The following is a 24,200-nucleotide window of genomic DNA, read 5'->3' on the forward strand; positions in this document are numbered from 1 at the left end:
ACTGGTAAGTCTTATTCTTGAAAAGATCTTCTTGTGAAATGTGACAACTTCTTTCAATTGTCCAGGTGGCATTCTCTCTTTTTTCCCCAAAAGGCACCCAGAAAGACTATAGTTCCAGAAATTATCTACCCTACAGAGTAATTTCAGCCTCCAAGCGCATATGGGATCCATCTTTGGTATCTCCTAAAACTGGGAATTTGGGGTTTTTTTGTTTGGTTTTTTTTTTTTTTTTTAAGATTTTATTTATCTGAGAAAGAGAGAGAGAATGAGCAGAGAGGAGGAGCAGAGGGAGAAGGAGAAGCAGACTCCCCACAGAGCAGGAAGCCCAGTGTGGGACTCAGTCCCAGGACCCTGAGATCATGACCTGAGCCAAAGGCAGGCACTTGACCAACTGAGCCATCCAGGAGCCCAGAACTGGGAATTTGTAAGTGAATGAGTGAATGTGTTGCAGCTGTCAACATCTCTTGGGTTGAATGTTCCCCAGCACATCATGTAGAGCTTCACAGTCTCTTCCTTATGCCAGTGGCACTGGAGTATGTCAGCTAAATATTCTTTGTGTAGCTTTAATAAACCCCGAGTTTTCCAGGAATACAGCCATCCTATAAATTGAGGCTAGAGTGTACTCTGTCTTGTTCAGGACCTCACCAGAAATACCTCACCATTTCTAAACATTCCATCATCTCAATACTGCCCATGACATTTGAATTGCCAATACAACACATCTGGATCCTTGTGCATTTACAGCTATGGGATTCACAGCAAGCATCTAATTCACTACTTCCTCCAGTAGAGTTGGGCTCAGGACATCACACATTATTTTAGTATATGTTTTCCTTTGAGTTCCTTTAAATTTCAGTTAAGGCATTACACTGATTTGTTAAATTATGTATATAAGCAAGTAATAAAATCAGTAAATTCCATTTCAGGATAATAATGGGGGCACTACAAAAATATTTTTTGTAAAAAGAGGCCACTGGTTCAGACAGGGATGTAAACACGTGGTCTAGATTCATAATCCTTTCAGTGTGTGTCACTATTATGGATCCTCAGACTTTAGTAAAACCCAATTTGGTCCAAGCTCTAGCCTTGATGTGGGAATAAAAGGAAATATTCCCACTTGAGCCAGAGTTCCAGGAAGAGGGTATCTCTTTCCACTCTGGGCCCCTACCCCAGCCCATGCAGGGAATGGCAGCCTTAATCACAGAAAAAACAAAAAACAAAAAACAAAAATCTCTGCTCCTAGAAGGGAGATGTCAGGGTCAGAATCAGAGCTGTTACCCACCTGCTCCACCCTTGCTTCATAGCTCACATCCCTGGCCACGCTCCCCACCCAGGAGCTTTTCTTCCCAAAGCCAGTCCCAGTAGTTCTAGGTTTTGGTCTGGATGGGGAAGGTGGGTGGGGTTTCCCTGTGCACAGTGCCAAAGCTTTAATGCTCAGTACAAACCAGTATATCCTTGGATCTAGAAGGAAATGTTCTGACTTTGGAGAGATTCCCATTTGCTCATTTTTTTGTGGACTACATGCACAGCCTAGAAATCTCAGCACATCTAGAAGTCTACCCCTCTTCCTGCTCGCCTGCATCCCTGGCTGTGGTGGGAGAACTCCATGGGCCTCATCCTGTGGAGCTGTCCCATTTCAACTGATGACAAATCTTTTCCTACTCAAAACTTCATCCTTGCCTCTACATACCCATGTATCTGATATCATATCAAAGTGCTTTTAACAACCTAATTGGAAAAGAAGCCATGACTTACATACATAAGACTTCTATGATTTAGAGTTTAAGAGAATGCTGACGGGAACACACAGGATCCACAGGGTGACACAGAAAAGAGTGGTGGGGAGAGTGTTAGACCCGCAGCAGCCCATGGTCACAACAAAATTCTCATCAGTGCAGAGACGGAAGGTGTCCTCCCGAATGTGCAATGTTCAATGCTATAGATTAAAGACGGAGCTTATGACTAAGCTATTTCACTGATGGGAAAGGTAATTTACATTACTTATCCCAGAAGAAGATACACTCTGGCGATGGACCCCAGCATCATCGGCCCCAGGGTGCTAATGAGCAGCCACCTAGCCGGTCTCACACCCAGCAGGTCCCCCACCTCCAGCCCAGCTCCATCTCCTCATCCTGGGATGCACCAGCACATGCCAGGGAGAACCCCTGCCTGGCCTGCAATGCTGACCTTTCCTAACCAAATCATCCTGCTTCACCAGCCCTACTCTGGTATGTCTGCCCTGGGAAGATGGGCACTAGGCATCCACGGGAATGAAGGAGAAAGCTAAATCAAAGAAAATTCCATCCCAGTCTTGCAAAGAGCTGGGGTTCCAGGGAGCTCCAGACATCACTCATCCACCCACCCTACACCCTAAACTTCTGGGGGCATAGGAATGAGGACATCAGAGATACTGATCTTGAAAAATGCACAGTTTAGTGAGGGGCAGGCAGCAGGTGACAATACAATGTGGTAAGTGCCACTGTGGAGGTCTGTATGGCAGCTACGTATGGGGGAGGGTTGGCCAGCAGGTGCACAGGGATGGATTCCCAGAAGACATGCCCACCGAGAGAGCTGCTGCCAGGCTGCCAGGCAGGCAAAAGGAGGGCAGCAGATAGGGCATGGCATGCAGCCACACAGAGGCACAAGAAGACCCCACAAGGCAGGAAACCGGGGTTCACAGCTGCAGATGCTGTCCACACTAAGCACCAGGTTGTCTCATGCCAGGACCCATGGCTGACAAGACACTCAAAACCCACCAGTGCTGGAAGCCAGCACAGGCAGGAGCCCAGTTTCCTAAGGATCTGTAGCCAGCCACTGCCAGCTTTGAGAGACAGAATTATGTCTCATAGACTCATGCACACAATTTGGGCACAGGAACTAATAGCACTCTAGTAGGGTTTGAGCACCATGACAGAGACCCATCTGCTTCACACGTTCTCCACACCCTCCACCCTCCACACCCTGCTGCCCTAAATGCCACCAAGGTGTGACTGCTTAACCTTACAGTGGAGCAGTGCTCTCTCTTCCTAAATGCAAACATCACCAAATGAGACCACGCATCATTATCTCATTACTTTGGTGTCCTGGAAAGTCAGTCACATGTGCTTCCTCTCTGATAAGATGATGTAAGTTGAGCTTTAGCTCCCAGTGTCTTGTAGACTTGGGTAGGAGTCCCTGTGGCCCCAAATCTCCTACACAGGAGCCCATCTGGTCGGAGATGTGAGAAAGATGACTTGTTTTGAAGCCGTGGCCACATAGTAAGTCCTCCATCTTTAGTAAGAGTAGGTAGTTTTGACCCCTAGAAGTGGCAAAGTTTTCTAAAAACACTTCCTCCCCTTGTCCATTGGATTAAGAAAACAAACTGTAAGATGAGGATGAGAATGATTCTTATGATTATTCATAGTATTTCGAAGAGTGGCTCCAGAAAGCAGCCAAATCCTACCTCCAAAAGCAGACCTTCATGTCCCCAAGGTCTTGGTTAGAGAGACCCCAGCAGGGTAGGGTTTAGCAGGAAGAGTTATTGAAGGGTTGGGAAAAGGTGGAATGACACAGGTGCTGAAGGGGGACTCAACAATTCTGTCAGCCCTTAACCTTTTCCCCCATGGGCTCTGCAATAAACCAGTGGTGGGACAAGCCTAGAAGCAAAACTCCAGGAAAAGCTACAGTTTCGAGCAAAGATCCCTGGCTGGTCTCTGACTTGAATTCCTCCAGCTAGGAGGGCTGAGATCTACCAATGAAAAATTAGGGTGGAAAGGAGGCAGGGGTTTGTTCAAAGAGAAAAAAGGCATGAGAGAAAAAAAAAAAGCCATATTCATGGTATCTAACTAAAAGAAGAACAAATCACTAAAAAGTCCTAAATTTTAAAATTAATAAGCAAAATACAAACCATCTTGGTATTTCTGATGTTGGTATAATAAAGTTGAAATCATTGGCTTTCCTTTAGAAAAAATGGCCAACATAAGCCAGGAAGGTGAAATCTAGGTCTTGAAGGTGAAATTCTTTTATTCTTATTATGAATAATTTCAGCCTTCTCTCCTACTCCAAGTGATTATTCATCGTCCCATAAAAACAAGCAAACAAAATAAAAACAACTCTGAAAAAGGAAAGAAAGGAGGGAAGGAGGGAAGGAAAGAGGGAAGAAAGGAGTTAAGGAAAGGAGTGAAGGAAGGAAGGAGGGATGAAGGAGGGATGGGGTGGGAAGGAAGGCAGGAAAGAGGGAGAGAAGGAAGGGAGGGAGGGAGGGAGGGAGTGGGGAGAGAGGAAGGGTGTTAAAATCCCATGAACTGCAAACTCAATACTTCCTTTCATTCCCCAGAGCTTCTGTGAATTTCTGAGTGATGGCTTGTCTTTTAACCCTTGGCTCTAAGTCCTGATTGTTAATCCCTCCCAGACAGGGTCTGGAGGGAAGAAGCTGGGGCAGTTTACAGCAAAGAGATGTGTGCCAGGAAATGCTGGCAGAGCACAATGAGCTGAAATTCTAGGACTGTGTGGACTTAAACTGCCCTAGCTGTGGGCCTAGAGGATCAGAGTAAGTGACTTTCTAACTCAGGAGGCAGGGAAAAGAATCTCTCACACTCCAAACCTGTTCTATCCTATCTAACCATTAGTGATTCATTCCTTTGGGTTAACATTGCCCATGGTAGGTGTGGAACCACGAGTTACACCTACAGCAGACCAAATGGAAGGTTAGACCCCATTTCCATGTCGCTGTAACTCCTGTTTCTTCTCCCATTGACATCCCGAAGTCTTGTTGACCGGCCCATCCTCAATGTCTGGATGATCAAGAGGAGGTTAAAGGTGAGGCAGCAGCCCGCGCAAGGGAAGGTGACCTTCTGGATGCCTGAGTGGATACTAAGTTCTCGTCACCCGCACCCACTTGGCGATGCCCTGTTGACAGCCAAACCCAGGGCCGCTGGGGTACCTTTTAGGCAGTAGGCAGAAGTTTCTTTAGAGCATCTGGCCTGAGCATCAGGCAGAAGCATCTCCAGCTTCAGGTGCAGAGTGACATGCTAAGTGTTTCCTGGCAGCCCAGAGAGCGAGCCTGAATACCCACCCATGTTCTCAAGCTCCCTAAGTCCAGGATAAACTGTATTGCTGCAGAGGAAATCATAAATAATGCATCTGAAGACCAGGACTTCAATATCTTTGAAGGGTTTCATTTCTCCTCTCTTCCAACTTTGATATATGTACTTACTTAACAAGGGTCTGGGGAGGGTTAATTGAATTAATATATGTAAAGTGCTTTGAGTTTGAAGAGAATACGCAATATAAATGGAAGTGTCACTAAAAAGGTTAATCTAATTTACATCTAACACTTTCAGTTCATGGTGTTAATGAACTATATCCTTTTAGAGAGTGATTAATTTATAGAAATGTGATTATTTTTCCTAATGCTATATATGGGTCAGCTTCTCCTATTACTATATCTTACTTTATAGGAGAATTCAGCATTTTATAAATTAAAACAATAAATCAAACACCCCTGTAATGGCTATATTTCATTAATTACAAGGAGACATGCATTAGATTAACATTTATCTGTTTTAATTAATTTGCTGCAATGCAGTTATCCATGCAAATTGGAAAAACGACACATCAACTTAATATTAACAGTTTTGAATGGTTCTTCCCCGAAAATTTATGGACCTGCAGTTGCTGCATTCTTGGGTAACCATGGTGACCGCCAGCTGTGTGACACGTGTAGGCTGTACATCAAAGAGCCAGGAAGGGACTTAACACTAAATTCAAACTTCTCCTGAAAATATCCTTAACTAAAGAGGTAAGGCCGTAGAAAAGGAAAAGGATACAGGATTTTGTTGGGGGGGAGTTGAGTCCCAAAGTCTCAAAACAGATTTCTTAAATCTGATCACCGTCTTTTGTAGGCACTTTATCCTTTCAAAAGGCATTTAGAGGCATTTCAAGGTGGATACCAGAATGCTGTGAGTAAAGGAGGGAGGTGGCAAAAAGCCACCCCGGGGGTGAATAGTTGCCCCCCAGACCCACACTGAGCAGTGGGTCCAGGTCACAAAACTTCCTTCTCCACAGTGACTGTTGTCACACCGGTTTGAAGACCGCAGATCGGCTTCACAATACACTACAATAGATACCATGGACACGCAAAGTGGTAGAAGTCACAAAAAGGATGTGTGTGTGCGTTTTTCTTTTTCTTTTTTTTAATCAGCAAAATTTATGTCAAATTTCAGCCACTGAACCATTTTTAGTGGCACCTATAGCCTTTCTCGGTGAGAATTCCAGTGGCATGGGCTGAACGTGACACCCTCACACATTTCAGTGTGGCTAATGTTCTCCTGACTCATTCGTAGAGCGGAGTGTTTTCAATCTTTGCAAAGTAATGCTGTTAATTGGTTTGGAAAGATAGATAACTAAAGGGGAGAGGCCCAATGAGCAGTTCCTAGCAGCGACCAAGGGCACGAAGGGGCACCCACCAGGAGAATCAAAAGGGCACAGCCCAGAGGGACTCGCAGCCAGCGTGGGTGACATCACCCTGGGGCACATTCGCTCCCTCCACACTGTCCATTCACTATGGACCTCGCACAGTGCCAGACAGTGGACACACAGAGGTGACCAGGGGTCTTCCCCTGGAGGGGTTCATAGTCTGCCTGGGGAGGCAGGAAGGAAACAGGCAATTGGATAGGGGAAACTGGAGGTAGTAAAATATAGAGGAACAAAGTCCCCACCCAGAAGCAGCCTTACAACCCACGTAAAGGAACAAAGCGGTTCCTTGGGGAACTGTTAGTAGCCAGTGTGAGTGCTCCTCAGACTTGGCTGGGCATCAGAAATACCTGAGAGCTTTGGGGCACCAGGCAGCTCAGCTGGTTAAGGTCTGTCTTCGGCTCAGCTCATCATCTCAGAGTCCTGGGATCCAGCCCAGCGTGGGCTCCCTGCGAGGCAGGAAGTCTGCTTCTCCCTCTACCTCTGCCCCTCCACCCTGCTTGTACATGCTCTCTCACCCTCTCTCTCTCTCAAATAAATAAATAAAATTTAAAAGAGAGAGAAAGAAGGAAAGAAAGAAAGATGTGAGAGCTGTAAAGGAAATCCCAGGTCCTAGCCTAGAGCAATGGCAGCAGAGTCTCCGGGGCTGGGTTCCAGGCATCAGCACTAGTTTAACAACTGTCACAGGTGGTTCTGCTGTGCACTCAGGGTTGAGAATCACTAACACAGCAGAGGAGAGGACAGACACTGAAATGAGACTTGGTGGATTCAAATCCCAACTCCAGCTCTGATTTTTTTTTTGAGATTTTATTTATTTATTCGACAGACAGAGATCACAAGTAGGCAGAGAGGCAGGCAGAGAGAGAGGGGGAAGCAGGCTCCCCGTTGAGCAAAGAGTCCGATGTTGGGCTCCATCCCAGGACCCTGAGATCATGACCTGAGCCGAAGGCAGAGGCTTAACCCAGAGCCACCCAGACGCCCCTCCAGCTCTACTGTTTTACTAGCTGGGTGAACTGGGTAAGTAGCTTAACTTTCCTGGCCTTGGTTTTCTCACCTTTAAAACAGGGATGATAAGAGCACACATCTAGTGGAGTGGCTAGAAGGAAAGGAGTATTAATACCTAGAAAGCACTCAGATCAGTGCCTCGAGCATAGTCAGCTCTTGGTAGATGGTCTTATTTGCTGCCTGGAAATTGCTGGAAAATTCTTTGAGAAGAGGCCCGATGAGAAGTGAAGGGAAAACCATCAACTTTCATGGAAGGCTGCAGAGTTGGGAACTATCTTGAGAGAAACTGTGGTCAGGGGTGAGACTCCCTGTTCTCAGAAGGCAACTGGGCCCTCATGCGTCCCCACTTCAGAGGAGGCTTGGGTTGTAAGAGTACAGGCAGAAGTCCTCTGCAGATGCTTCCTGTCCTAGCTGTTGTTCTAGGGCTATCTGAGCTGCTAGAAGGGGTCGTGGAAGGGATGGAAGAAGCAGAAGGTGGGAGAAGGGCTGCTTTCCTCTAGGTATCCTACTCCCTCTCTCCTCCCCACCCCACCCCTTCCCACGCCAGGGCAGTGGCTACAAAATGTGAGGTAGGAATTGGACTTCCAGTATTAGAGTCCCAGTGGCAGCAAAGACTCTGCTGCCTGTGTAAGTAGAGGGCCAGGGACATGGAGGGCCCATGTGTTCAGACAGTGAACATCACAAGGGGCAGCCTGTGACAGACAGAAGCTTGAAGTCATTCCAAGGGTGCAAAGCTATTCTCAAAACCCTGGGGCCCTGCCAGGCCCTAGCATGCATGGTGAAAAATAGATTCATGATGATTGGGATGGAATTTCTTGGAGGCCTGGTGGGACTGGAGTTGGTGATACCCACCCTGACAGCACTGTGAGGGAGGGGTGAGGAGGAGGTCAAAATTAAAATTTAGCACTTCCGTTGCAAACCCTCCTGAATAAGGCAGTAGCAAGGAGCATGGAGAGACATGAGAAGGTCATAGATATTTATGGGTAGAATCAACTGGACATGATGAAGGATGGGGTGTGATGGGGGAGAGTGAAGCATGTTGGAGGAGTCCTGGGGCTCTGACTTACGTGAGTGGTTGGGGGACCCTTCATCCAAATGAAGGCCACAGACAGAATTACAGCAGGAGATTACTGGAGGGAGAGAAGAAGTTGGGCATACATGGGGCTGGTGGTACCCCCAGATCATCCCAGAGGAGGCAGACATTAAGTGAGCCTCAAAATGAGCTAGAAAAATTGGTCAGGGCCAGAGATGACCCTGGGAGAACTCATCTAAGTAGAGGGCACTGAGCTGGGGACAAGCAAGGTCCTGAGGATCTATAAGGACAAGCCCCTATTCCAAGGATGAGAAAACCATGTCTTGACATGGTCCAAGACATCACCTGACTCTCTGGTGCTGGATCACAACCACCTCTGAGCAGTAAGACCTCTTGGTCTGATTTCTGATTCTCTTGCTGCAGACCCTACAGCTCCTTTACCCACCTTTAAAATGGGCATTTGTGAAAAGAACAGCCACATGTAATCATGCTGTGACATGAGAAGAAAAGGCAGCCTTATGAGTAGTCAGGTACCTGCTACTCTGTCTATGCCTTCCCCTCCTACCCAGACCACACTCACTTTTGGCATCCGCTCCTTATTCTCCCCAGCGTCCAGCCTTCAAGTATATCTACTGCACTTCAAAGTGTTCGTGGTAACCTTTCTTCACCCTGCCTGCCTAACAAAGGAGTCAGAAGAGAGCCACACTTAACCCAAATGAAAGACCAGCTAGGGAGCTCTTTCTGGTGCTGGAGACCCCTGCAAGCATATCTCTGGACCATGCAATGCAGACAGCTGCCTTCTCTGCTTGAGGCCAAGCATGATGGGAGGTGAGGAAGGCTTCAAGCTGCCTGGGCCAGAAGACAAAAGCCATGCTTACACCTTGTGGCAAAGTGAATCAGAGAATAAGGCTCACAGAGAAAATTACTCTTTTGGCAATTTCGTAGTGAAACCCAAATGTTCTTGGACAGCGAGGCTCAGACAGAGCAAGAGCCTCTCTGACCTTACTCAGACCCTTCCCAGAGCAGACATCACATCCTTCTGGTAGGTCAGCCCAGGGGACATAGGAAATCCATGTCTACCACACTGTTCTGGCTTCAAATTTCAGTTCTACAATCTCCAAGCTGTGAGACCTTGGGCAAGTTATACTGCTTCTCTGAGCCTCAATTTTCTCCTCTGTAAAGATGAGACAACAATTCTACCTGCATCACAGGGTTGGGGTTAAGACCAAATCAACTGACACATGGGAAATGCTGAAAAAAGTGCCTGGCACATAGTGTGCATTCCATAAACATTCGCTCCTTTATTAGCGCTGTAATCTGTATACAGAAATGTATTCTCCCTCTCTCTAAAAAAACAATGGAGCATTTGGGTGGCTCAGTCGGTTAAGCATCTGACTCTTGATTTCGGCTCAGGTCACGATCTCAGTTTCCTGAGATCAAGCCCCAAGTCAGGCTCTGTGCTGGGCTTTTGAACCCTGCTTGGCATTCTCTCTCTCTTTCTCTCTCTCCCTCTCCCCCTCCCCTCTTAACAAAAAAGCTAATAAAAAGGAAGAAATGTATTTGGCCATGGCTGAGCTCCCCCTTCACTCCTGCCTGTGTGCCAGTAATGTGCATTCTTACTATCCTGCATTCACTGTCCTGCCCCTCTCCTATCTGCTCACCCAGTGCCTACTCACCCATTAAGACCCCTTTCATTTTCTCTGTAAATCTTTCCTGACTTCTCCCATCCTTGCCAATTTCTTCCTTTCCTCCAAGACTTTCCTGAGGTCTGTAGTGCACAGTCTACCCTTTCCTGTCAGCTGTGAAGATCTCCAATTGTTCATGTCATGTGTGATGTTTGCCCTAGACAGAGTGTGAGCTCTTTGATATCTGGAACTTGCCTTATCTTTCTGTTCCCTTCACAGAGAATAACAGAAGATTGAGAAGCAGTACTGGTGGATAAGGCTAAAGAACAGGGCCCAGTACATGTTTGAGTTGGCCTCTCCCCCAAGGTATCCTTCTCTGACCAGTCCCCCCCCACCTTCTATCTGATGCTCCCCCAAACCCCATAGCATGACTGTTATAGAAGAATGTTTGTGTTCCCCCAAGATTCATTTGTTGAAACCCTAATCCCAAAGTAATGGCATCAGGAGGCAGGGTCTTTGGGAGGGGATTGGGGATAGAGGGGGCCATGGGGGTGGAGCTATCATCAGTGGGATTAGTACTCTTATTAAAGTCAGGAGAAAGCCTGCTTCTTCTCTCTGCTCTCTTCCCTGTGCGGGTATAATCAGAAGTCAGCAGTCTGCAACCCAGAAGAGGCTCTTCCCAGAATCTGACACTCCTGGCAACTTGGTCTCAGACTTCCAGCCTCCAGACCATTCAAAATAAATTGTGGTTGCTTATAAGTCACCCGTTCCCAGGATTTTCGTTATAGCACCCCCACCTGGTTAAAATAGCGACCATCTGTCCTATTCAGTACCATGTCTTGAGCTTAGTAGCCTTCCCCCGATTCAGTCCTCTTCTGGTCCATCTCAAACTTACCATGCCAATAGAAACATTTCCATAGGGTCCAGCTAGTGGTGGGCCAGACAACAAATAACAAAAATCATCTGTTTTAAGCTGCCATTTGGTTATCATACCTTGGGTTACCTCCTTCCATGCAAACAGGCATCATCAGAGGGGTGGTCTTAAGCAAAACAAAAATGTTTCTCTGCTTCCTGGAAGAACAGGGCTGAGAGGAAAGTGCTAACTGGGCAGGCACCTCTCCTAACAGCCCTAATCAACCACAGATGCTCTTCCTCCAGAGACCAGAAGCCCCACACCTCCAGACCTGGCCCATGGAGACGGGCTTATTTACTTGGACAGCACACATTGCCAAGTCCCTACTCTGGGCCTGCCCGACACTAAGTGCCAGGGCCTTTAAGATGAGCGAGAAGGGGGCCCTGGCCTCAAGGGCATCCACAGACTGGAGGGAGTGATAAATGTTTTCACAGCCCAAGCCGAATGTGTGTGAATGGGCACATCCATTTATACACGGTGTTTCTACACACATGCACACACACACACACAAAGAAAGAGACAGAGAACAGAGCTTGGGCTGGGAGAAGATATGAACAAAGCTATCGGATTGCCCAGAGGTCAGAAAAGGGGATTTCACCAAATCTCAGACTCTAGAACCCAGTGTTTACGTGATCAATAATTACAGTCACTATGTATTTAGTGTTATTTGCATGCCGAGAACTGGGCTAAAAGATTTCTAAGCACTCTCCTGACAACCACTCTGCAAGGTAGATTTTTGTATCCCTATTGTATAGATAAGGAAACTGAGGCTCAAAAAGCTTAGCTAATTTACCTAAGATTATCTAGCTAGGAAGCAGTAGGATCAGGATCAGAACACGAGTTTCTTGAAGTCCAAATTTTATATAGGAGAGGAAAAAACATCTCAAACATCTACTTCCAGAAACAAAAGCACTTGGATTGCAAACAGGGGGAGTCACTAAGCCCATCACTACTGAATGCTCGGCTTACACTTGGAAACCAGGCAGCTGTGTGGCCCTAGGGAGGCAGGATGAGATTCCAGCCCTCAAGGCTCACAGAGCAGTGCTGGGGCCAGACAAGGAGCACAGGCACACCAGAGAGAGAGCCACAGCGTTCTGGGGGAGACCAACCTCGGAGACCAGTTGGGAAAGGTTCCTAGGGAAGGCCAGGGCTAAGCCTGACCATGTGATGAGTAACAGAAGGGATGAGGCAGAGGAAGGTGACCTTCTAGTCTGAAAACATAGTCCACAGGATCTGTGAGCACATCCTGGCCCAGTAACCAGAGGTGATTCAGGATGAAGGGAATCTGATCTTCTCAAGGAATCCTAAGAATGTTCATCTTTTTTGAGTAGCCAAGATAGAAAAGAGTAAAGAGAAGTGGTTGTAATAGCTCCTTACCCACTGGATTATTTCAGAAATTGGGAATATGTTTGCACTAAGAGTTCAGTGATTCTGAGAAAACCCCCAAATAGTTGTATGGAATTAGCTGCTCAATTCCCTGCAGCAAGAAGCAAGGAATACAAAGGCAAGATGAGCCATGCACCACAGACACAACGTCCTACAGGAGCCTAAAGCTACGAAGGTGTGTTTCCAGATAGTTGTCCAGAGAGTGCGTTCAACTCTGCCAGGCAACTTGAAGCCGCACTCCCAATTTTCTTTTTACACGTGAGTACAGAATAGTACACAGGAAGAAAGATATTTTTTGTTCAATCTTCTTCACATGTCTCCCTAACTTTTCTCTTTTTCAATGACAGGAGTAATTATGATATGAACCTTAGAAACCGCAAAGTCAGTGGCAGCACGAAGCCTATCTTTACTATTGCACATGTTCTTCAGAGATTATGTGAGATTTGGGAATGTTAAAATGCAAGTGCATCGTAATAAGGAAAGTCAGTACTGTAAATACTGACTAAACTGTCGGTCTATTACAAATGTCTCTGTTTTGATCAACTATTACACATTTGTCTTTAAAAAAAAAAAAAAAAAATGCAGCTAACAGCGCTCTTTGCAGCCCCCCAGTGGCTGGAATAGGAAAGAAGGGAGATGGGGGATTCAGAAGGCAACTCTCACTCCTCTAGGGCCAATCAACTTTTTACATTGTAAAAACAAATGGCTTGTTTTCACTGCAAAATGAGTATATTCTAAGAGAGGAAGATGAAAAGTGTTGATGAAAATGAACATAATTGTACGCATACACGTGAATCACTGAGAGCCTGGATTTTTTTTTTTTTTTCATCTTTCTCTCCTATCTCTGCAGAGCTTTCTATTCTGACCTGAGAACTCTCCCCAGTGCATAAGCACACCAGGTCCTCCACCCAAACAAGCTTTTCCCTTTTCCTCACTTTCTGTGAGCTCCCGTTTGCAGACATCTGTTTATAAATATACCATTTGTTCCGCTACAAAGTAATGAAAAATCTTCAAAAACAGGTCATATTCCTGTTTAACAAGTGTCTCCTTAACAAGGAGGGCAAAAGGTTTGGAAACTCATTGTTTTTAATTCTTGTTTTTACCAAAACAACAGTCTCTCAGAATGATCCCTCCTATCAGCGACTCTTTTACCACACTTTGAGATATTTTCATAATGAGTTTTTCCTTGTCTTCTCAAAAAAGAAACTGTTTCTCAAGGCGGGGGGAGCTGAATTGCTGAAAAGAAACAGGATGTCTGCTTATGAAATAGTTTCAAAATCATAGCACCAAAAATATAAAGTTAGAGAATAAGCAGAAACTCTCCTATTCTTTTCAAACTTATCATTCACAGGTTGTGGGAGAAGCATCTCTGAAGTCCAGAGGAGGCAAACTGTCTACTTCTCACTCTCCTGGCCCTCCACAAGTAATTCAACCTGGTACAAATTCCTTCCCCGAACCACTGGTAAGCTATCAAAGCCAGCTTGAAAAATCAGGTTGCCTCTAATAGAGAACCTGTTTATCTACAGGTGCAAACCCTTCGGGCCCCTGATGATGGTCAGACAAGATTCCAGAGATCATGTTCCCCCCTTGTTACCTTGCATATTTGGCCACAGCCCCCAAACCGAGCGCACACCCGGCTCGTCAACAGCATAAAGAATCAACAAGTTATCCCTAAGCTGGGCGCTGCAGCCCAGATCTGCTACTGCCTCCCTAGCGCCCACCGCCACCCAGCTCCCTCTCTGCTCCTCCCTCTCCCTTCCCCACGCAGTCCTGCCAACACGTGACCTTCTCTTTCAGTTCCGCCCTCCCGTCGCCCCTACACCAGCACCCTCCCGGTGCACCCAGACAGCTGTCAAAGTACGCGGCTCGCCAGCCTACTGTCTCCTTACAGCGCCGGGCGTTCACCGGGACCTTGCTGCCTCCTGGGAGGGAGCAGCGCGAGGTCAGGATCTCCCACCGCACCGCGTCGGCGGGGAAGGGGCGTCAGGTGGGCTCCTTCGCGGGCTGGAGCCCCAGAGGAGTCGGAGAGGCAGCGGGAGGCGTCACACCCCGCACTTCTGACTCCGCGACCCACCCGGAGGGCGCGCGTTCCCAGGGGAGCCTCAGCTGTCCTTGGGGAGCCTGAGGCGAGCCGGGGGTTGAGGGGGCTTCCCTGGAGCCTACAAGTTTCCACCCACCTCCGAGCTGGAAACGCGCTCTGCTCCGTCCTTTGAAGGCGCCCGCCGCGGCCGATTCCCTCCCTCAGGGCAGGAGCCGACAACTGCCTCTTCTACCCGGCGCCCGAGCCCTGTTCAAGGAGTCCCGGGGCTGGGACCCGCTGCGCCCCCACTCCGCCGCAGACAGCCCCCAAAGTTGTCCAGACTCCACAGACCTCCCCTTCTCCTCCGTCCCTGGGCCCCGCCCAGGGTAGGGCCAGAGTCTGCAGGTGGAGCCTCTAGGATCCGGGGCGCAGGGCGCTCACTTCGGGGATCCCGAGCGCACAGAGGCCGGGGAGCTGCGGCAGGGGGAGGGCGTGCAAATCTAGAGCCGGGGTCCCCGCGCTGGCACCGGTAAGCCCGCCCGGCCTCCCTTAGAGAGAAGGAAACTTCCCCAGCACCCACCTTTAGCCGCGAGGAGGCGGCGCCGCCGGCTGCCCCCGCCGCCGCCGCCGATGCTGCCGCTCCCCACGCCCAGCGCCAGCAGGAGCGGCACCCAGCACAGCCTCCCGGTCCGCATCCTCGCCGCCGCCAACAAGCTGTCGCTGCCGCCTGCTGCCCGCGCCGGCTCTCGCCTGCCGGTGCCCGCCGGGCCGCGGCCGCCTTGCTTTGCCTGCCGGTTGCGCTTCGGGCGCCGCCGCGCTCGGCCTCCGCTGCCCGCTACCGCGCCACTCGCTCGCCGCCGGCAGCCGCGCTCACTGGCGCGGACCCGGAGCGGCTCCAGCGCTCACCCCGGGACGGCCCGTGACGTCACGGAGGGAGGGAGGTGGCTCCTACATATTCATGAGACGCGGACACCGGCCCTGCTGCCGGCTCGCCGCTCCGCGGCCCCGACCCCCAACTTTCCACCCGCGTCCTCACGCTTCCCGGCGCTCGTGCTCCAGGCGGGACTCGGCTCCCGGAGGACCGCGGCGGGCGGCTGCAGGGAGCCCTCCCGTCAGCGCCCCGGCTTCGGCTCCCCAAATAACTGCAAGAGATGGCGGGGCCCCGCAGAAAGTGGTCACCTGGGGCCTGCGCGTCGTCTGCTGGGGTGGAGGGAACCCGGCCCTGCCACGCCCTTGGAGCTGACATCCGTGCGGAGGGGCGGGCGGGCGGGCGTGCTGCCGGTCCTGCCCTTGGCCGGGCGTCTGGACGCTCTGTGCCGCCTGGTCTGGGGAGGGCGCCAGGCACACGCGAGAGCTGGAGAACGCGAGTGCTGCTCTGGACTTGCAGGGCAGGGTAAATCTCCGTGGACCTGGAGGGCAATGGCCAGACTCCACACCATCTTAGAGAGGCAGGTGCAGCTGTAGCCGTGGCTCTCAGAGGCTGGCAGACCAGATCCGAAAAGCAAGTGCGGCCAGCAGTGCGGAGATAAACTTCCTTGCAGTATGTTACCTAGGCAAGAAGTTACCACCTTTCTGTTGTCACTCCACATAGCTAAGACCAGGTAACCTGACGTCATGCTTTGTAACATTTCATGCCATTGAGTAACTGTCACTTCCCTGAGAGCAGAAGTCACGCACCTCTCGTTGACCCGCCACCACCCCCAAGGCCATGCAAGGTTCCTAACAGTACTCAATCGACATTAACTAATGGCTCAGAATAAGTCCTTGACTGTATTTGCATATATGCAGTGTCAATATCACACACAATTCAGGGTTCCTAAGGAATAGATAAGTAAGAGAAATATAGAAACAAAAGTTATTCATTGATTCAGCACATTTACTGAGCACCTAGACAGCTTGTATTACTCTGCCACTGGGCACTGGACTAGATCGAATGGCCAAAAAGAGTTGTCTGTCCTTTACTCAAAGCCTTTGTTTCCCATCTGAGAAGCGAGAGAGGGCGGTAAAAGGCAATTAGAAGCCCTTATGAATGTTATGGTCCTGCACATTCTTTATGTTGCTAGATATGAGCCTATACAAATCAATTAACAAAATGTATATATTGCAACAGTGTCTAAACAGCATCCTGTAATTAATAACTGTTGTCTGGGGTGTTCACCAAAGCCATAAAATCCATTAACGGCCCTCATGCTGCTCAGTCTTTCTGCACCGCCCTGGCAGCTCACCCCAGCTGCAGCAGTTATGAAGGCCAACTCTTCTGCATTTCCAGGCACCTAGAAAAGCTGCTTGGCAGGGGGAGGGGCAGCAGTGAATCACAATGGCTGCAGACAGGCTCAAACCAGGCAGGGCACTTCACCGCCAGGTCTCCTTTAGCCTATACAACCAACATCAGTGCTGTTAAATGAGTTTCACACATAAGGAAATAGAGGATCTGGGTACATTAGGTAACTTCCTTGCCCAAGATCAAAGAGCTAATAAATGCCCTAGGCCAATACCAGAATCTTGCCTTTTTCAGTCTTGGTATCCAGATCTAGAAAGGATGGCAAGGAGAAGGGAAAGCTGACCCAGGCAAAATCAAGGACACCAGCAAATACAGGAGAAATATAAATTTGTCTCATTTCTTCCATTTATAGTCCATCCAATTACATATTTGCCTCTCCTTCATTTTCTCTAACCATTAGACTTACTTTAATGACTTACCTGTGCTGTCCTTTGATATCATTCTATGGGGTTTCATTAGGACCCATTGGTTGGTCCCAAAAATTTTACACGAGATTTCAAATGCAGAATAAATAATAAAAAAGAGAAAATACAGCTGACTGGAAAACATCCCCACCCAATGTAGATCACCAAGAAAGAACACAACAGAGAGACACAGTGAGCAGGCCAGTGACCAAGAGGCACAGTATGCTAGACTCCAACTCCTCCTCTACAAACTGGGTTAATAACGCCTTTTGAGGGAGATGTGGCCCCCATTTGTTCATGTCTCCCTAAATCCATTCTTTTTGGATATGCTATCCTACCCCAACTTAGAGCTTGGCCATATGACTTGCTTTGGCCAGTAGGACAGTCATGTGCATATTTCCATTTCCTTTCTTGGACCCCTGCCACCATTATAAGGACAAGCCCAGGATAAGCTGCAGGAGGGTAAGAGACCATATGGAGCAGAGATGAGCTGTCCAGCCAGCCAAAGCTAGCCTGGACTTGTCAGCAACAATTGACCTACCAGCTGACCACAGTTCTATGAACAAGCCCAGCAAGATCAGTCACACCTGGCCCACATCAGAGCTGCCCAGCTGACTCATAAAAATAATAAACTGTTGTTGCATTAAGCCGCTATGTTTGGGACAGGGGTTGGGGGTTAAGAAGCCTTACACCTACTTCATAAGGTCATTACAAGAAGCAAATGATAAAATATCTGTGAAATATTCAGCAGGTTGCCTGGCAGAAAGTCTATGTCCAATAAATATAAAATGTCCCCCTCTTATCCCAATTACCCAAGTCTCTGAATGCCACTCATAACTCTGCTTTATTTGGGAGAAAAGCACCAACCTGGCTGAGGGGATGAAAGTGAGTAAGTTCAGCCTTGGAAATACTGAGGCCACAAGAAGTTCAAGTCCCTGTCATCTGTGGGGAGCCCTGCAGATACAGAGCCAGGAAATCCACCCAAGAATTAATGTGTCACATGGTTCCACGCTTTGCAGTAGGGGGTTGACATTCCGTACCTCATTTAATCCTTGCAACAACAGGTATTCTTTTCCCCTATTTTCTTATAACCAGATTACTGGCTTAGAAAGTTTGAGTATCTTCACATAATTATGCAGAATATGAATTCGTGTCTGCCTAATTCCAAGTTCCATCTTTCCCCCACACATCATTGTTTTGAGAAAAGACATGTAGAAAAAGTAAGCAGTGAAAACTAGTTTCATACGAGAAAAGGTAGCTTTGGCGATTTGATTTTTTTTTTTCATCTTTATCCACCATCACCTCTGAGTAATAAGTGCAATATAAATACAAGTCTCTGGATTTGTTGAGGCTCTACGCTTTATTTTTGACTTGTTGTTGGTACATATTCCTTTAAAGACCAGACTCAAAAAAAATGGTGAGCAGGATGATGTAAGTCCTTGGTCACTTTAAGCCCCAAGCCCAGGGTCCCACCTGGTGGCCCAGTAATGAATCTCAGACAATTTATTTGGGTCAGTAGTTTTTAATGGAATAGAATCAAATCTAACAGAACAGGCCCGACATAAGCACAGCCAAACCCTCTCATTTTCACCAGGGTCATTAATGCTTTCCCCAATTAAGCACCAAAACACAGCTCCTGAATCACTTAAACTGGGTAAATGAAGAAAATAAATAAATTATGGCAGCTGACGGAAACTTACTTCTAAAAAGAAAATTAAACAGAGGCTTTCTGTTTTGAAGTTAACGCAATCAAAAGTTTTTCACGTTAAAAGAAAGGTTGAAAATCTGATCCTTAAAAAACTGGAGCTATTTTCTGATCCCCTCCCCCATCTTGGCAGTCAAGCTTTTCATGACCCACAAGCAGTTGGACAGGTTACAGAATTTCCAACATCTCTCAGATGTTTTGATGCTAGTGCAGACACGGCTGCTGCCAAAGGAGGTTTTTAAAGTTTAGGCATTTCTCTTCAGGAAAGAGCAAGGCAAGCTAGTTCGTGACCAAATCCAGTTCATGTTCAACACTATTTAGACATGAGTGTTTTATGCTTGGCAAGGCAGAATGCCCTGACTAAAAACAAATATGTCATTGATTATAGCAAGGAATTATTCCAGTATACTCTCCTATACTTCTCTTGGACTTGTATACCCTGTGGTGGTTTGAAACACACACACACACACACATACACAGAGCCATAAAATCTAATGACACTTCTCCCATTGAGGGATACAATCTCTCTCTCCTGCCCTTGAATATGAGCAGTCTTGTGACTGCTTCCTCCCACAAAATTCAGCAGAAGTGATGCTATGCGACTTTACAGACTAGATCATAAAGGCAATACAGCATCTGCCTTTCTCACTAGGAGGCTCACTTCTGGAATCTGGAGCCACCAGGTACAAAGCCCAACTACCCTGAGGCTGCTATGTTGTGTGACCTCAGGCCACATAAGAAGGCCACATGCAGGTGTGCGCCCATAGCCCCAGCTGAGTCCAACATTTGAGTCATCCCAGAATCTTCAGAAAATTCCATTTCTTAGCTGCTGACTCCCCTCCAGCTGTTGGAATCTTCTGAGCAGAAGCCTCAGACATCATGGAATAGATTCAAGCCATTCCCACTATGCCTTGCCCAAATCCCTGCCCCACAAAATGCACGAGTGCAATAAAGTGGTGGTTTACGCCACTAAGTTTTGAAGCAGAATGCATAACTGGAACATATTTACTTTCATTTGTTCCCTACAACAAAGACAGGGGATAGGAAAGCATGCTGAGGTAAGTTATGTGTGATTAGTCCCATTTTGTAGCTCAAATGTGGAGACTTGTGGAGGCCAAGAAGAGGAACCAGTGGAGCTTAGTGCAAAGAGACTGACTTTCAGAATAAAAGAAAGCTGGAGTTCAAACCCAGTTCTACCGGTTTCTAACCACGTATGACTCAAGAAAGCTCTTTACTCTGGACCTCAGTTTCCACAGCTACAAACTGGGACTAATGTACCAAGGTTGCTTTTAAGGTTAATGAATTATAAAGAGCTGAATCTCTTCCCTGCCAGATGGGGGAGATACAGTAAACGGAGCCATCCATGGTGAGAGTGGAAACTCACCCAGGGCCACACGGGTTATCGGTGGCCTTTTCTTGATCTTTAGTACAGTATTTGGTGTTTTCCATGCAGGCAAAATGTAGACATCTGTGGACACACATGGAGCCATACCAGCTCAAGCACCTTTGCCAACACAGCCAAGGAGAGTATCAGTCCACATGCACTGCCAGAGCATTTCAGATGTGCTGGGGGTACCTACATCTGCCCTTTCTGCTATTTCTGGGCTTTGTTCCACTAAAGGGGACAGGAAGGAACCTACCATTTATTGAGCACCTACTATGAGCTAGACATTGTATACATCCCCTCATTCAGTCATCCCACAGCACTGGAAGGTGATGTATTCCTCCCATCAGATACTCAGGGAAATTGAGGGTCAAAGAGATTAAGTTATGCTGTGTATTAGTCAGGGCTCACCAGAGAAATGGAACCAATGGGATTGAGAGAGAGAGAGAGAGATACAAGTGTCTATATAGAAAAATGATAGATAGGTAGATAGATGATACATGTGGAGAGAAAGAGAATGACTTATTATAAGGAATTGGCTGATGCAATTATGGAGGCTGGTAAGCCCCAAGATCTAGGTCCCAGACACCCAGGAGAATCAATGGTATAGTTCTAGTCCTAGTCTGGGAGCCTGGGGACAAGAGGAACCAATGGTGTAGTTTCAGTCCTAAAGCTGACAGCCTTGAGACCCAGGAAGAGCCAATATTTTAGTACAAGTCCAAAAGCAGGAAAAAAACCAGTGTCCCAGTTGAAAGGCAGTCAGGCAAGAGGAACCCTCTCTTAATCTGAGAGGGTCAGGCTTTTTGTTTTATTCAGGCCTTAAACTGATTGGCCAAGAGCCACCCACATTAGGAAGGCCATCTGCCTTATTCAGTCTACTGATTCATATGTTAATCTCATCCAGAAACACCCTCACAGGAAGACCCAGAACACCCCATGGTCCTCCAGTCACATTGACACATAAAATTAACCACCACATACAAATACAAATGAAGGAACTGGGATTTGAACTGAGGTCTGTCTGCCTCTGAAGTTATATTTTGTCCAGCCAAATGAGCCAATCTGTCCAGCTGCAATCATGGCTTTAGGTGCTGGGTTTGGATAGAGACCAGGTGGGCTGTCCTGAGCCACCCTGACCATAAACCAGGGCAAGTTTTACCCAGCAGCCTTTGCCTTGCAGTAAGCTTTCACAATTTCCCAGGATGGAATCCTTTCACCCTGCTGCCCAAAGCATCCCTTGGCAGGTCTGCCCCAGGACATTCCTTCCTAGTTTCTTTCCTTTCTGTTTCTAAGGGCCTGACTTGAGCCCCTTGCCCCAAGCTTTCTGCTGTCCCCACCCTCTCCTAGGTTCACACAACCAGCTGTTAACTATCCATACTCAACACTCCCCCACTACTCAGATATCCTCCAAGTTTCCCCAAGACCTACAGTAGAAGGTCAAGACTCTTACCAGCCTGGCTTTCAGCTCCATTGATAACCTGACTTCCATTACATGTAAACTATGCTTCTGGCTGCTGTTTTCACTGCCTGTCAAAAAGTTCTATGCTAATCATGGCTCTACACATTTGCTCACACAGTATATCCTGCACTGCTATGGGCAGACTTGAAACCCCTCCAAATTCATATATTGAAGTCCTACCTCCAAGCACCTCGGAATGTAACCGTACCTATAGAGAGGGTCTTTAAAGAGGTAATTAAGGTAAAACGAGGCACTAGGATGGTCCCTAATCCAATATGACTGGTGTCTTTATTAGAAGAGGAAATCTGACCACACATGTAACAGAGGAAGAGCCTGTGAGGACGCAGGGGGAAGACAGCCAAGAGGAAAGGCCTCAGAAACCGACTTGCCCACATCTTGATGTCAGACTCTGGCCTCCAGAATTGTGAAAAATATGTTGTTTAAGCCATTCAGTCTGTGGTACTATGTTGTGGCAGCCCTAGGAAAGGAACCCAACTACCTTCAGCCTCCGTTTCCCTCCCCACCTAGCCCACTCAGTCCTATCTCCAATATATGTCTCTCCTAACTCCCCAGCACATGTTTATTTTAAAATCCTTCAGAGGCTCTCCATCTAAAAGCCATTTTAGGCTAACTCACCAAGACCCGTTTGATCTGCTCCTGGTTGCTTCTCAAACCACTCTCTCCTTGTCCATTGGTCTTTGCTCTTTTGAACGTGGCAAGCTCTTCTCTGCCTTAAGGCTGAACCCTTTCCTGGGACTGTACTTCCCTCTGACCATCACATGACATTCAGGTCTCATCTTAAATATCACCTCTCCAGGTATTTTCTTATGAATTTACTTGCTCATTTTTTTCCTGTCTCTTCCCAATAGAATATAGATTTTAGGAGAGAAGAGCTTCATATGCCTGGCACATGGGTGCTTGATAGTTATTGAATGAGTAAGTGGTTTACCTTCCCTGAACAGAGTGATTTTTTCTGCATCACTCTTTTCTGACTTTTTCACCAATGTATTGCAAAACCACTGAAATGTACACTCTTCTTATAAAAAAATAAAGAACTGATATTTTCTTGTAGCTTGAGCATTTTGCTGGAAAATCCAAGATATTCTTAATGGTGGGATGGTGGTAGAAAATAAGAGAGTATCTTAAGGGGTTGGTAGTGCAGACACTGTTTTCATTTTCTACATGAAAAAATGGAAGTGAAGAGAGGTCACATCCCTGGCCTAAGGTCACACAGCCTGGGCTAGGTTGTAGCTGTCTTGAGTCCTATCCAGAGCTCTTTCTCTACACCATGTCCCCTTACGTAATAAGGGCTAATAAGTATACAAATGCGAGTTGCTTGCAATAGCTGTAGCAGAATAGACCAGGAGTCAGGAAATGCCTTCCACACAAAACATTGCAGTGGAGAGGTCCCTGTGATGGAGAAGTGATGGGACAGCATTTCGTTGCTTTCCCAGACCAAAGAGAGAGTCTACCCATGCCTGCAACCTTTTCAGAGGCTTCCAGTCTAAAGCTGACAGCTGACTCCCTAGACTGCGCCAAGGAAATCATTCCACCTAAGTAATTTAAAAATTTTATGTCTTCCAATTTCTCAATATTTAAGAAATTTTTTCCAAGTTAGCATGGTTATGTGTAGTGAATCATGTGCCCAAAGGGGACAGGCTATATTATAACACCTTCACTCGATGTTTTTGCAACACCTGGGAATGTCAAAAAACAACGTTGCATGGAGGGCCCATGATAAATGGTAGGTATGCAGATGGAAGAATCGAAGGACATGAAAATCCAGAGCTTTGCTGAAATGGCAAAGTAGGGCTCTGTTCCTGTTTTCATCCATGGGTGACTGAATACTGGAAACTGACTTCACTGTAAAAAAAAAAAAAAATTAAGCTATTTTTTGGATTTAGAGTTTGAGGATGAGTACTCTTAAATCAGACTACTAAAATCCAAACTAAATACATTTCCCTAAAATTGGTCTAAAGGTTGATTTAATACTGCAACAACTTAGAAGAGAGGGAGAGGGGAGAAAGGGTTTTCAGAGAGCAGCTACACAAACAATGATTAAGGATTCTGAGGATTTATAGAACACAATCCATATACATGAATATAAAATTTTGTCCTTTATGAACAGAGATTAGGGCATCTTTTAAACTCTTCCTACAAACTGATCCAATGCCTGTATCTCCAAAGTGCTTAATACATGTCCGTTATTAATAAACTCTTTAAAATACCTGAACTGTTCCTCAGGAGCAAATAAGAAATAAGGACACTTTCAGACACTCATGGCTAGCTTTCTATCAGGCCCTCGTGGAAGGAAACTCAAAGATAAAAGAAGGAATAGAGAACAATAAAAAACATGTGGATAGATCTAAACAAGATTTAAACCAGAAAATGAAAACATTAGCTAAAATGATGGGTAATTTGCATATCACATAAACAAAATCGTAAGAAAACACTTGGCAGGGGCACCTAGGTGTCTTGGTGGGTTAAACCTCTGCCTTCAGCTCAGGTCATGATCTCAGGGTCCTGGGATCA

At 47.0% G+C, this 24,200-nt stretch overlaps 1 protein-coding gene across 2 annotated transcripts in view; it reads right to left on the reverse strand.

The window, feature by feature from the left end:
* CLSTN2 (calsyntenin 2) overlaps positions 1-15,278 on the reverse strand; it is a 636,880-nt gene extending 621,602 nt beyond the window's left edge. The window contains exon 1 of one of the 2 annotated variants that reach the window (XR_007128496.1): positions 15,016-15,258. Coding sequence is in view for 1 of the 2 variants with exons in the window: in XM_047735636.1 (XP_047591592.1) it covers positions 15,016-15,130 (115 nt within the window). In the remaining variant the exon portion in view is untranslated. Of the gene's footprint in view, positions 1-15,015 lie in introns of both variants that reach the window. The other variant, XM_047735636.1, reaches the window with a different exon arrangement.
* Positions 15,279-24,200: the final 8,922 nt, after the last annotated feature.

This window comes from Lutra lutra, chromosome 1 (assembly GCF_902655055.1).
Source record: "Lutra lutra chromosome 1, mLutLut1.2, whole genome shotgun sequence".
Lineage (NCBI taxonomy): Eukaryota > Metazoa > Chordata > Mammalia > Carnivora > Mustelidae > Lutra > Lutra lutra.